Source organism: Thunnus thynnus, chromosome 3 (genome assembly GCF_963924715.1).
Source record: "Thunnus thynnus chromosome 3, fThuThy2.1, whole genome shotgun sequence".
Classification (NCBI taxonomy): domain Eukaryota; kingdom Metazoa; phylum Chordata; class Actinopteri; order Scombriformes; family Scombridae; genus Thunnus; species Thunnus thynnus.
This window is the reverse complement of record NC_089519.1, coordinates 38,600,164-38,615,473: the sequence shown is the minus strand read 5'-3', so window position 1 is coordinate 38,615,473 and position 15,310 is coordinate 38,600,164. Positions and strand designations below refer to the sequence as shown.

At 40.0% G+C, this 15,310-nt stretch overlaps 1 protein-coding gene across 1 annotated transcript; it reads left to right on the top strand.

Moving 5' to 3' along the window:
• The first annotated feature begins 3,651 nt into the window (after positions 1-3,651).
• LOC137180508 (NLR family CARD domain-containing protein 3-like) lies at positions 3,652-11,758 on the top strand. Its single transcript, XM_067585897.1, has 10 exons — positions 3,652-4,023; positions 4,121-4,270; positions 4,354-4,473; positions 6,470-6,548; positions 6,710-6,938; positions 7,095-8,892; positions 9,006-9,179; positions 10,178-10,351; positions 10,838-10,884; positions 11,017-11,758. Exons 1-10 carry the CDS (start codon positions 3,935-3,937, stop codon positions 11,568-11,570), a joined length of 3,414 nt encoding a protein of 1,137 aa, XP_067441998.1. The 5' UTR covers positions 3,652-3,934; the 3' UTR covers positions 11,571-11,758.
• Positions 11,759-15,310: the final 3,552 nt, after the last annotated feature.

Sequence of the window (15,310 nt, the reverse complement as noted above, 5' to 3'; positions counted from 1 at the left end):
TTCTAAAATCCTGGCTACAGCCCTGAATATATACACCAAAATAATGTATTACAAACAAACAATGGAGCAAAATGAATACGTAACCATGGAAACAATCCAAAAGAAGAATCCAGTTGGATGCATGGACAGGTGTTTGCTCCTGAGAGAGACAGACAAACACTGAAAACTGTTTTTACATGAAAAGAATCAAATGTAAACATTTGGAATATATTTTCACAAAGAATCATTTTCCAGCATCTTCAGTCTGTTCTGTTCTATATAAATTATTAGTCAACTTTGGCTGCCACTCAGAGTTAAACTGACTTGTAATTGACATGAAACGCAGCTGTAAATTCCTCCACATGTGCATCACGAGGCCATCTAGTGGACTGATAGTAGAACAACAGCAGCTGATTGCAGCTTTCACAGAAATCAAATGAATTGAACAGACAGACAAACATCCTGATATTAAAATACAAAGAGAGACAGACAAACACTGTGAAGGTATTTCAACAATATTTCCAACATCTGGAGGCTGACAAACATCCTGTCTGACACACAGTCGTTCTTCATCCTCCCACCAGATGGAGCCAAACTCAACTAACTTTCACATCCTACACATAGTGTCTGGAAGAACATTGTTCTGATCATTTCTGTCTGGATTGATATGGATATTAGCAGCATTAATATCAATGCAGACACATGAACTTTCAAGAAACTTGTTTCAGTTTTACTGGATGAAACAGTTTGTGACAGAGAACAGAGCTGCTTGTCTTCATACAGTGAAGTTGGTTTGAGTCAAAGATAAACAGCATGTTCTCTCACATCAAAAGGATTATGTGCTATGAAATAAAAGATCAATCCACAATAATTACAACTATCAGCTTCATTTTTTTGCTTTGACAACATTTTGACAAACATTTCATCAACAAAATGTCATTTTCACAACTTGTAATTTCAGAACACTTGATGAACTTTTCACAACACAAAACGTACTTTGACTCCGTGCTGCTGTTTTTTCTGCTTTTTGTGCACTGCACAGTTTGTGACTCTGACCAGCCAACATTCATCATTCATCGTCTTTCTGTCATTGAGTAAAGTGAAGTGAAGTTTAGCAGCTTTCTAGATCAGAGCAGATCAGTGCTTCATAGTAAAAGAGAAAATAGAGACACAATAGAAAAGTAAAAGCTGAAGTAGAGATGAGATGAGTTACAATAACACTTGATCCTGAACACAGCTGAGACTGACACTAGTTCAACCAGTCAGACTGCATACTGTCACACACACATGAAGCAGCATCACTTCACTTCACCTGAGGAAAGTTCAACTTGAACTGAAGCTCATTTCCTTCACAGACCTGCTCAGAGAGCTGCACACTGATGAAGTTCATGAGAAAAAGTTCAGTAAGTGGAGCTCTGGTTTATTTCTCTTGGTCTTTGAGTCTCTTCATAGACAGTGTGTGATTGTTGGAGGAGTTTGTCAGCTTGGGAAACTTTCTGGTTGTTGTCGGGTAAAGATGGTAAAGAAAAATCCTCCTGTGAGGTTAAACTATTGTACATCATATGAATGGGTTATTATTACTGATAATTGACGAGTAAGGAGCATTTTACTATTGTAGTTGGTGGAGGTGGAGCTGATATTATTTATTGTTAGGCAATTTATAACAAGTATTCTATAAAATAATGACGTTTTGTATGTAAATATGAAAATGTTCAATTTACAAAGTAACTACTAACTGCAGCTGTCAAATAAATGTAGTGCAGTGAAAAGAAAAATATTTCCCTCTGAAATGTAGTGAAGTATAAAAAGGCATAAAATGGGAAAACTCAAGTGAAGTACAAATACCTTAAACTTGTACTTAAGTGCAGTACTTGAGTAAATGTACTTCCCCCCACTGAGGAGGGCAGGGCTCAGCTGACTGTAAGAATGAGGAAACACACTCAGTGATGAGATGAGATACTATCATATCACTGCTGCAGAGTCTGTTTTCCACTGAAAACACTGAGGAGAGCAGCTTATTCTCTTGGTTTTAATCAATTTGATCAGTTACAACATGTTCATTTAGGAGAAACATCATACATGATGTGAGAATACAGACTGTAGGAAAGAGTCGGGTTACAGTCAAACACAAGATGTACTGTCATACTGTTAAAACTCTCATCCATGACTTATGTGACAAACAGTAAAGAACAGAGAATGTCTGTTTTTATAATATAACATCCATTGTGACTGTGATTTGTGTGGGCGGCTGTACAGCTGCACTGACTGATTAAAACTGACCTCCTGAGTTTGTTCACTGCTGTTTAAAGAGCTGACAGTGCAGAAGAGACCAAAGCCTCCAGATACATGTAGAAACAATCAGAAAACTGGAAACGTCATTATTTTAACTGAATGTTCATCAGATTTGTCTGAGGATGGTTTAGAGAGATCACTTTAACTTTAAGTTGGTCTCTCATCAGTCATCGTTCTCTTGTATGTGAACCATCATACATGTTCTGAATGTAAACGCTGACATGTTAATGTGATTTATTCTGTAGCATCAAGGTGTTCTTTAATGCAGTGGTTCTGTAGTCATACTGTACATAATGCATTAAGTAAAGCATTAACATTGACTCAGAGTGCATTTAAACTGACCTTTTTTTTTAAATTTTATCTCTACATCTCTCTATCTCTACATTTTTACAGTAAATTTACTTTTACTTGAGTAAAGTATTCTAGTACTCGTTCCATCCCTGCTGGTCTTATAAAAACTGTCAGAAATTATATAAACTATAACGAGGGTGTTACAGTTGTCAGTAGTCAGTCAGACGGAGATGTTTGTATAAAGAAGTGATTCTTCAGTGTGACTGCAGTGACTCACTGCTGGAAAATAAATACTACAATACCCACAATGCCCTGTCTCAAGCTCTGAACCAGCCAATAGCAGGCCTCCACAGGTGACGTGTCAAAGCTGGATCAAAGTTTCATCATTCAGATTACCCATCATTCATTGTGTCCAACATTATATATGATTCAATACACTGAAACATGAGAGAAGAAAGATTATAGAAGATATTTATCTTGAGGTTATGTTAATATTAATATTTGCTGTTGGGATGTTAACACACACAAAAAAAGAAAAAAGATATGAGTTAAAGAAGATGTGTTATAATGCACAGACAATTTTCAGAGTTTCTGTTTATGTGACAAAAAAGAAACAGGGTTCAACATATAAATTAAACTTTTCTATAAGAAATTCATACTGACAAGTTTATATGTTTAGAGTCAGATTAATTTATTTTTTCTTTGTTTTATTATTCAGTGTTGCTTTTTCAACCTCACCAGAGTTCACAGACTTCACAGCTTGACTGAAATAAATATTTATGCAGTTTATATAATCAATAAGATGAAGATGCCCCGTGCACAGCAGTGTCTCTCTCCTGGTCGCCCACTGATGCAGGGCAAGTTACAGAAAGTCAGAATAGTATTCCAGCGCACACCAGGATACCAGGATAGACACTATTTTCTTAGGTGATTACATTAAAAAACAAAAGAAGCAAACTATGTGTTTCACATGTTGCTTCATTAGATTCGCTCTGTGCTTGATTGCTATCAGGTTAAATAGTCAGGTGCTGATCAACAGAGGATCCAACCGGTTCACACACAGCATCTCATTTTCTAATACAAATGCATAAAAAAACTAAACAACAGGCAACAGTGACTATAATTACACCTTACAAAATCAGATATAAATATACATTTCTGTAAGACTCATATCCACAAGATAATGAGATGCAGTTAAGGTCAGAGTACAAAATACACAATGAACAACATGGAAACTGTCAGATGAGTGTATTTAGTATTGAAGTGAATGAGCTGCTTTCCTCCAGTCAGAGCTCTGTGTGTTTGTCATGTGACTGAGAGGAATGATGAGAAATAATGTGTTGTTGTGTTTGTGTGAAGGTGTTTCTCTGCTATGGATCAGTGTGAGGACAGAGAGGAGGGAGTCCCTCCCTCTAAAAGCTCTCTGTGTGGGGAACATGACAGCCAGACCAAAGCTCAGAGGTGAGATGAGGATCTCTAACTGTCCATCACTGTTCTCCACTCACATCACTCCACCATCATTATTCACACTCAAAGCTATGTGTGTGTTGTGTTGAAGAACAAAGAAGCAGCACAGACCAGACTCTGCTGGACCTGGACCTGGACCTGGACCTGGACCTGGACCTGGACCCAGCTGTGTGTCCATGAAGAGTGACCGGTTCATGGGGACACCTTTATATTTTAAACCTGGACAACCTACTGATGAAAGGTCAGAATGTAAAGTTGCAAAGACTGAACAGACTTTTCATTTCTATCCAACATGCATATTTATCAGAGCTGTTGTTGTTTCAGGATCCAGCAGCAGAGACCAGACTCTCCTGGACCTGAACCCAGCTGTCTGTCCTTTAAGAGCGACTGGTCGAAGCATGATGACATTGGTTTTAAAGGAGGACGTCCATCTGCTGATCAGATGTAAGCTGTAACTGACAGTAAACGTCGGGTTATGCTAGAAAAGAACTGGTTGGTACGACGTGTTGTCCGACCACGTCAGTGAAAGCTGGCCGTCATAGAGAGGGAGGAGACGTGATAATCATTTAAATATGGAGATAACAGATCACATGTTCAGACAGTCTCTCCTGGAAGACATTCATGATGTTGCACTCAGTTGTTCATATGTGAAGTCACATGATATGATTTTATTTATACATTACAGACATAAAAACATGTTAAAGTGAAAACACTTATTTCAAACATGGTCCCAAGATGTTAAAAGACAAAACACAAGACATACAACATAAAACTAAACCACCAAAAATTAAATAAAATAATAAACGCCCACATCAAAACGCAAAGCACAACAAAGACAATTTGATGGCTGAAGTAAAAATGGAATTGCAGATTTCATTATAAACCTGTGACCATGTCCCATGGAGAGACTTTATATGGACACACAGTGGCCCTGGTGTTATAGTCATGCTGAGTATGTTCCATAGTTATCTGTGAAGTATTGAGGAGCAAACCCATTGATAATGTTGAACATATGATGCAGCTTCTGTTGTTCTACTCTGAGCTGTACTGGCAGCAGTCCTACACTTCTGAATTCATCACCAACATGAGTTAAGGAGGATACATTTAATAAATACTGAATAATATTATTTTGCATCACCTGCAGTTTGTTCCTAAATTTAGATGTCAAACCACTGAACCAATCAGAACAGGCAGAATCAAACAGATGCTGTACCAATGAGGACATGAGAAGTTTCTCAACAGAAAAGTCAAAAAGAGTTTCTTCTTTTTGGTCTGGGAAACAGGAACTGAAGTTTGCTGCCACTCTTGGATAATATTTTAGCAACAACAGATTCACAGGACAGTGACTGGTCCAATATTATTCCTAAATATGAGACAAAATTTTTGTCTCATATTTAAAAATTTTGTAATGGAAATTTTCAGTTCCATTACAAAAGATTTTTGTATTTGTTCTTGACGTTTTTGCTCCAAACAGGATTGACTCAGTTTAACCCAAATGTAGTGAAAGCTTTTTATCTATGAGCCACTCTCTTACATTTTCTGATTCAGTATTAAGAGTTGTGAATTTAACTGACATCATTCCCAGATAGCAGCAATGCAGAATCATCAGCATACAGCAGCAGCTTGCATGTCACAGCAGCTGTCGTATCATTTATATACATAAGAAATAAAAAAGGCCCAAAAATAGAACCGTACAGCACCACACATGTAATATCCTGAATTTCTGATAGAACCACTTCAACATCACAGACTTGAGATCTTCCTGTAATGTAAGAAATAAACCATTTTACAGCAGTATGTCCAAACACCATGCACTGTAACTTTGACAACAGTACAGAATGATTCACTGTGTCAACGGCTTTCTGCAAGTCAGCATAATTTCCTCCATCAAGGTTTTGTCTAATAAAATCAAACAAATGAATAAGACAGTCAGTAGAGTCTGCTGCTGTAAAGCCAGACTGAAGCTCATACAACATATTGTGTCTGACTAAATACTCCTCAACCTGCTCAGACACAAGATGTTCAAAAACCTCAGACATGACACCTGCATTTAATTTTCATACTGGGAGCTGCCCAGTTCAACCAGTCTGATACAAGCAGACACTGATCAGCTCCACTGGAGCAGCTGGAGGTTGTAGCTGCCTTGATCCAGGGCACTTCAGCAGTGTACAGTGAGGGAGGGAGAGCTGTATGGAGGGTTGTTCAGAGCTGTTGGGACTAAACCAAACTGACTGATGAAGCAAAACACTGAGCTGAAAGCTACAAACAGGCTGAGCAGTTGATTCTCAGTGAGATCAGCAGGACTAGTAAAGCTTTACAACTACAGTGAGTCATTTGATTCTCTGTTCACATCCAAATATCACTTGATGGACCTTTAGCTTGTGTTTGTCTCTGTGTGGAGAGACATAATGTGAATTCATTCTTCATCGTTCCTCCACAGAGTGGACCAGGAGAGCTCAGAGGTTCCCAGTGGTCAGTCTGCCCAGCAGCATCAAACACACCTGGACTCCATATTTATGGTCTGTACATGTTCAACAACTACTTTTACATCTATTCTGTTCACAATCATCTCCATGCTGCACTTTGTAGACCAGTGGATTGTCAGTCTGTCCAACATGGATCTGATGTTTGCTTCATGATTACAGTTTGATTGTATCATTCATATAGTATTCTGTTCCAGCTGCTGAAGGAGAACATTGTCACTTTTGTGAAGAACGAGCTGAAGAAGATGCAGAAGCTTGTGAGTTCAGATTACCCACAATTCATAGAGAGTCAGAGAGATGATGAGGAGGTGTTGAATGGTGAAGAGGAAGGGCAGAGGAAGAGCAGCACGGAGGCATTTATGAAGATCACACTGCACTTCCTGAGGAGAATGAAGCAGGAGGAGCTGGCTGACCGTCTGCAGAGCAGTAAGAGGATTTCTATAAAGATTTGACATGCTGGATAAATGAGACATTTACTGATGTCCCAAGAGATGGAGGAAAATATGTTTGATGTTTAATTAAATGTTGAAATATTTACTCTATACTTCATTTATTGATCCGTTTTTGTGTGTGTTCATTCAGGGACTCTTGCTGGCAAGTGTCAACGTAAACTCAAGTCTAACCTGAAGAAGAAGTCCCAGTGTGTGTTTGAGGGGATTGCTAAAGCAGGAAACCCAACCCTTCTGAATCAGATCTACACAGAGCTCTACATCACAGAGGGAGGGACTGCAGAGATCAATGATGAACATGAGGTCAGACAGATTGAAACAGCATCCAGGAAACCAGACAGACCAGAAACAACAATCAGACAAGAAGACATCTTTAAATCCTCACCTGGAAGAGATGAACCAATCAGAACAGTGATGACAAAGGGAGTGGCTGGCATTGGGAAAACAGTCTTAACACAGAAGTTCACTCTGGACTGGGCTGAAGACAAAGCCAACCAGGACATACAGTTCACATTTCCATTCACTTTCAGAGAGCTGAATGTGCTGAGAAAGAAAAAGTACAGCTTGGTGGAACTTGTTCATCACTTCTTTACTGAAACCAAAGAAGCAGGAATCTGCAGGTTTGAAGAGTTCCAGGTTGTGTTCATCTTTGACGGCCTGGATGAGTGTCGACTTCCTCTGGACTTCCACAACAATGAGATCCTGACTGATGTTACAGAGTCCACCTCAGTGGATGTGCTGCTGACAAACCTCATCAGGGGGGAACTACTTCCCTCTGCTCACCTCTGGATAACCACACGACCAGCAGCAGCCAATCAGATCCCTCCTGAGTGTGTTGACATGGTGACAGAGGTCAGAGGGTTCACTGACCCACAGAAGGAGGAGTACTTCAGGAAGAGATTCAGAGATGAGGAGCAGGCCAGCACCATCATCTCACACATCAAGACATCAAGAAGCCTCCACATCATGTGCCACATCCCAGTCTTCTGCTGGATCACTGCTACAGTTCTGGAGGATGTGTTGAAAATCAGAGAGGGAGGAGAGCTGCCCAAGACCCTGACTGAGATGTACATCCACTTCCTGGTGGTTCAGTCCAAACTGAAGAATGTCAAGTATGATGGAGGAGCTGAGACAGATCCACACTGGAGTCCAGAGAGCAGAAAGATGATTGAGTCCCTGGGAAAACTGGCTTTTAAGCAGCTGCAGAAAGGCAACCTGATCTTCTATGAATCAGACCTGACAGAGTGTGGCATCAATATCAGAGCAGCCTCAGTGTACTCAGGAGTGTTCACACAGGTCTTTAAAGAGGAGAGAGGGCTGTACCAGGACAAGGTGTTCTGCTTCGTCCATCTGAGTGTTCAGGAGTTTCTGGCTGCTCTTCATGTCAATCTGAGATTCATGAACTCTGGAGTCAATCTGCTGGCAGAACAACAAACAACATCCTGGTTCTCTGAAGTGTTCAGAGGCAAATCAACATGTTTGTACCGGAGTGCTGTGGACGAGGCCTTGCAGAGTCCAAATGGACACCTGGACTTGTTCCTCCGCTTCCTCCTGGGTCTTTCACTGCAGACCAATCATACTCTCCTCCGAGGTTTGCTGAAAAAGACACGAAGTAGCTCACAGACCAATCAGGAAACAGTCAAGTACATCAAGAAGAAGATCAGTGAAAATCTGTCTGCAGAGAGAAGCATCAATCTGTTCCACTGTCTGAATGAACTGAATGATCATTCTTTAGTGGAGGAGATCCAACAGCACCTGAGATCAGGAAGTCTCTCCACAAAAAAACTGTCTCCTGCTCAGTGGTCAGCTCTGATCTTCATCTTACTGTCATCAGAAAAAGGTCTGGACATGTTTGACCTTAAGAAATACTCTGCTTCAGAGGAGGCTCTTCTGAGGCTGATGCCAGTGGTCAAAGCCTCCAACAAAGCTCTGTAAGTACAGTTATTTGTTGATTGATTTATTGAAAAGATATTCAAAGAGATTTTTTAAAGAGGGGAGAAAAATTAATTATTTATTAAGTATTTTTTCCAAATGTGTTCTCCAGACTGAATGGCTGTAACCTCTCAGAGAGAAGCTGTGCAGCTCTGTCCTCAGTTCTCAGCTCCCAGTCCTCTAGTTTGAGAGAGCTTGACTTGAGCAACAACAACCTGCAGAATTCAGGACTGAAGCTGCTGTCTGCTGGACTGGAGAGTCCAAACTGTACACTGGAAACTCTCAGGTCAGGATGCATCAACCTGCTTAACTGATCACCATTTAAACTGTTTATATGATCAGATAAACACCTGGATATTTTCGCTACTCAAATTATTTTCAGACCAGTTGTGTGTTTAGACCCCTTGAATAACTTCCTATTAACATATTTTTATTAGTTTTGTTCTGTGTCTGCTGTTGGAACCTGAAATACCAGAGAGGAGTTTTAAGATTCAAAAACTGAGTGAAGAACTGTGTAACTGGCCCAAAGTAAAACACATACAGGCAGTCAGTCAACTGTTTTTGGTAACAGTCATTTCTTTTAATTTCAGAGCAGTATCTGAGCTGGGATGATAGTGATTTTTACTCACAATGGTGATATAACAGTGCATCCCAGCTGTTATGTGTTTAACCACCATTTAATTCTTCTTTTCTTTCAAACAACCTTCTAAAACTGGATGATTACTGAAAGTATATGAAGGAGTCAGAAATGTTTCCTTACTGTTAGTTTTTACTTTTATTTCCACAACGTCCAGTCCCTATATGCCATATTAGTTGGGATTCCTGTCAAGTAGTCAACTGTGAGCATCTGAGACAGTCATTTACTTCTGTGACATGTTGGAGGTTTGATGTTCGTACAAATTGTAGTCAGAGTCTGTCACCTGCAGCTCTTCATCTAAGCAGCTCACTGTGGCTGCTTCTTCTTTTACTGTTCTTTTATTTAGACCTACTCTTATGCAGTGAAGAATTAACAGTCGTTAACATCATGTTGACTAAGGTTAGAGGAAGCTGGAACTGCCTTACAGTACAAGCCGTACAGTGGTTGGCCATTTGAATTGAGAAGTAGTAACTGGAAGTATTTACCCTCCTGTTGTCCTTGGGTCAATTTTGACCTGGGGGGACAACAGGAGTGTTAAGTTTAACTCTAAAGATTAGAGAAACACATTGGTGATGACAGTATAAACTTACTCCACAAACAGTCCTGCAGTGATCTCTGATCATGTGTGTTATTTTGTGTGTCTGCAGACTGTCAGGATGTCTGATAACAGAGGAAGGCTGTGCTTCTCTGGCCTCAGCTCTGAGCTCCAACCCCTCCCATCTGAGAGAGCTGGACTTGAGCTACAATCATCCAGGAGAATCAGGAGAGAAGCTGCTGTCTGCTGGACTGGAGGATCCACACTGGAGACTGGACACTCTCAGGTATGGACAGACAGATGGACACTAAATGAAAAACAGGAAGCTGCAGTGAACTCATCTCAAACACTTCAGACTGCAGCTGATTGTCAGCTGTAACCATCATGCAGGAATGTTCCATCTGTGTGAGAGGAAATAACTTGTCAGTCATCCAAAGATTGTTGAGGAAAGACAAACAAAAACAGGCGGTTTATCATTTTCATGTTAGTGTAAATCAGTCCAAACAGTCCTGTCATCTGTTCACAATACAAACTGCTGAGGCTGAGAAGTGTCATTGTCCACATGATTTGACTTTGAGACGCTGGTTTTTGATTGGCTGAATGTAGCTCCTGTTGACAGTCGTCATGTGATGTGATTGACAGTTGTGTTGCCTAGCAGCAGCAAAGCACCTCAGTGTGATGAGGATCAGAGCTGCTTTTTCTAGAGTGATGTCATGTCCATGTTTGCATGCTGGAAGAGAACGTGCTGCTCTGACCCCCCTCCTCCTTTCAGGCTGCAGCCTGCTGGAGTCCGATGGTTGACACCAGGTCCTTGGAGGTGTAAGTGTGTTTTTCATTTCACTCATGAAAACAAAGCTCATTCACATCCTACTGAGGATGAAGATGATGTCATCATCAAACAGATGATAGACCAATAACTGCAGCTGTATTGTGTCTCATTCTCTCCATCAGATTTCTGTCAACTCACACTGGATCCAAACACAGTGAACATAAACCTCAAATTGTCTCACAACAACAGGAAGGTGACATATGAGACAGGGGCAGGGGTTCAGTCATATCCTGATCATCCAGATAGATTTGATGACTGGGCTCAGGTGCTGTGTAGAAATGTTCTGACTGGTCGCTGTTACTGGGAGGTCGAGTGGAGAGGAGGAGTTTATATATCAGTGAGTTACAGAGGAATCAGCAGGAAAGGATGCAGTGATGAATGTGCGTTTGGATGGAATGATCAGTCCTGGTGTCTGCTTTGCTCTGATGATGATTACTATGTCCATCACAATAAGAGGGGAACACCCATCCCCTCCCCCTCCTCCTCCTCCTCCTCCTCTGTCTCTAACAGAGTAGCAGTGTATGTGGACTGTCCTGCTGGCACTCTGTCCTTCTACAGAGTATCCTCTGACACACTGATCCACCTCTACACCTTCAACACCACATTCACTCAGCCTCTGTATGCTGGGTTTAGGGTCTGGTTTGGTGCCTCAGCATCTCTGTGTCATCTGGAGTAGGAAGAGTCTCCTCTGACACACTGATCCACCTCCACACCTTCAGCACCACATTCACTGAAGCTCTCTGCTTGGTTTACAGTCTGGCCTGATTCCTCTGTGTCTCTGTATCCTCTGTAGGAGGAAGAGTCTCCTCCTGTTAGAGAAACTTTCTCACTGCTGACCAGATAGTTCAGTCTGTACAGGATCACACACAGCTTGTGGTATTTAGTACCAACGTGATCTCTCACTGCTGTAAATGTAAACATGGTTTCCACATGATTGACAGTTTGTTTGTAAAATGAATCAAATGATTAACTGAGTCCAGTTGTTGTTGTTTTCTGTTGTTAGTGTATTAGAAAGGCTTGAACTGTAATGGGATAATGGGAATGGGATCTTCACAATGTTTAGTTGTAGTTCTTCTAGTAGTTTCATAGTAACTGTGTTACCTGATTCCTTCACTTATTTAGAGATCACATGACAAATGATTGTCAGAACAACAGGCCTCCTATTGGCTGGTTAAATGAACACCTCTAATGGTGAAGGCTGAGGCTCAGCAGCTGGAGTGTGGCTGCTTTTATGCTGCGTTCATATCATATTGGAATGATGCTAATTATGAGATTCTGACTTGTAAATAGAATTCAGGTCAACATTCAAGTGGTAATTATGAATTGGAAAAGCTGAAAGCTCTGATATTTACTGGATATGCTGGATTATTGTCAATAACAGTATTTTTGAGCCTCATTCCACCAACTTTGTAATCATGCAGCCATCTTGATTTGTTGTGTGACATGAACGCTGGCAAGTTGTAAACATGGGAATCTTTCCCGCCTCTACCATCCATCCCATATGATGTCAACACAGCATTAGAGATGAGAAGTCCAGGAGCTGTTGTGTGTTTCTGACATACAGGAAGTATTTAGTTTTTCTCTGGAGTGTTTATTTAGTTCCTGTGTAGAGAATAAAGTTCATGATGATCAGTAGCTGATGTTAGTTTTCTCCATTTATTTTTGTGTGTGTGCATGTTAATTCATATCTAATTTCATATAGTAGATTGAAGGTATTTGACAGTTTCAGGACTGTTTAAAGTGTCAGTTTAATGTGTTTAGCTCACATTCAGTCTGATAGCTGTATCATATCATATAATATAAATGCAGTATGACGTGGCGGTGAGCTACGGCTGTAACGTAATGGTGTCCCTGCTCGCCATCCGGATGGGACATGACAAACTGGGCAAACTGGGAAAACCCAAACTGAACCTGGATCTTTTCTGGATGTTGACTGAAACAGACTTCGCTTTTATTGGAAGCGTGATGACGTCACTACTGACCAAACTGAGCACCTGTACCTGCAAACAGGAGCAAAATATAAAGATGTTTTTGTATGTAAATCCACAATAAACAGGTAGTGTTTATTGTGGACTGTTCAACAGGTGACATGTAATTGTACATGTACATTAAATATGTTTACTGCTGTTATTGTGGTCTAAATGTAAAACACAAATCCACCATGGTAATACTGCATGTAAATACATGCTAACCCTGCGTTAGGCTGGAGAAATAAACAGCTGATTCTATTGATTAGTTAATGAACTTGAGAGGAAATTATCTCATGTTTCAACTTTGGTGAAATGACGTCTGTCCTGCTGTCAGACTGAAGTTTAGAGTCAGATATATTTTTACATTTTTAGACGTGTATTCTGCAAACTTGGGTATGAAACAGGTGACAGTCTGTACAGTGTTTCTTCAGATCTTGTTCTTGTTCTGTGTAGCTTTGACAAAAATAAACTAATATTTTACAATAAGGGTTTGTGTGTTAAATCTTTCATGCTAATAAATGTAACATAAAATACATATTTCCACACTATTTTATAATATTTTTAGGTTTTAACTCTGCTGATGTGTTACAGCTCCCCTGCTGGACAACCTGCAGTCTGCTGACTGAATGAATAAGTGAAATAAAAACCACCAGACAACTTTACTTAGACGAGCTTTATACAACAGTAGAGGAAAAAATGAAGTAAATGAGACAAAAATGAACAGGTCATCAGTCGAGACATTTATAGACAGCAGAACTGAACTCTGATATCGTACTGAACTAGATGTCTTCAAGGATTTTGGTCGTTCCAGTCTTTCTTCTGATTTTGAAGAACTACATTACAGCTGAGTGACATTTCTAACTGTTGTTTGTCTTCAATTCTTGGTTGTTAATGTCGTCTGACAGCACCAATAGTCACAAATTTAACAAAAATACAGTGAAGTTTGTTTCAGTTAGTACTGTCGGGTTCTTGCAGACGAACGTTCGTAACTGAACAGTTGGTTGAATCTCTGGACTGACTGGGACAAACTGAGCAGAGAAAACGTCTCATCCCTCTGCAGCTACAGTCCAGGTGCCTCTGAGCAAGGCGTTGTGCTGCAGTGGAGCAGCAGAACAGTTAAAACTGTCTACCCATCACTGACAGGATGTCGGCAAGTCCTGCAGGTGAACTCAGGTGAACTCAGGTGACTCAGCGTCGCAGTCGGAGGAAGAAGGCATGGCGGCACTCTGTATATATAAATGAGTCAGTTACTTAAAGAAAGTCTGAGAACAGCCCAGATAAACTGTAGATATGTAACAGTTCTTTTCTGTGAACAGTTCATTTGGGATTTGTGTTTTGTTTTCATTTATTTTCTTTTCCCACATGCTTCTGTATATGTGTTACTGGAAGATGCCACGTGGGATGGGCCAGATGTTTGGGCTGTCACAGAAATGAAAATAAAAATAAATAAAAACTAAAACTACTACTACTATTATTAAAGAGGGTCCATCTCTACTTAGAGCTGCCTGTTGGAGTGTTTCAGGAACCTCTTTACCTGATGAAGGGTTTACGGACTCTTGATGCTCTGGTCCAAACTGCCTTCTGCTCCCATTAGTCAATGCCAGAAGGACACGGTTTGATGCTGGATGCCTCTCCTGCTGGAAAGTTTGGTCTGCGCACACAGAAACACACATTTATGTATGAACAATGTTATAAGTGGGTCCTGTCAAGGTTTCAGCGTCCCCATCAAAATGAGGAGTAGTCATAAAGCTGAAACCAAAGTTGTTAAATATTTACCAAAGACAGTTTGGACAACTGGAACATTCATCTGTTGTTGATCTACATAAACACTGTAGTATATGTTCATTTGGCCGTCAATAGAGGTAAAACTGTATTGACATTATGAGCAACTCTGACCAACTTTAGGCCCGAGGAAGACCTGCATTTGTTCAAACGTTACTAAAAAAATTAAAAACAAGCTGTGATTCCAGTGTGTAAAACTTGTATTACAACGTTTTGTATCAAGTAAACAACTACTGACTTATTCTGGACAGCTGCTCATTTTCTCAGCTGGTCTCAGACCTCTCAGGAGGTTTTATTCAGTTCAGTTTGGGACTCTTCATTCATATCATATCTTTCACCACACTGCAATTTTTCCTTCATTTTATTCAGTTTTGTCTTATTTCTATCTACTATGTTTCTATTTAATTCTTTGAAATTCCTATTTAAATAACTTATAAATGGATTTTGTATTTCTCCACCATGATTAATTCCTGGCAGTGTGGAGGACATTCTGAAACATTTAGTCCTTCATGTTTAATAAAATGTACAAAATATATTATATAATTGCATAATTACATCTAAAAATATACTATGAAAAATCTAAATAATGATACATATTATTTATGTTTTTGTATTGTGGGTATTTCTAAAATCCTGGCTACCGCCCTGAATATATACACCAAAA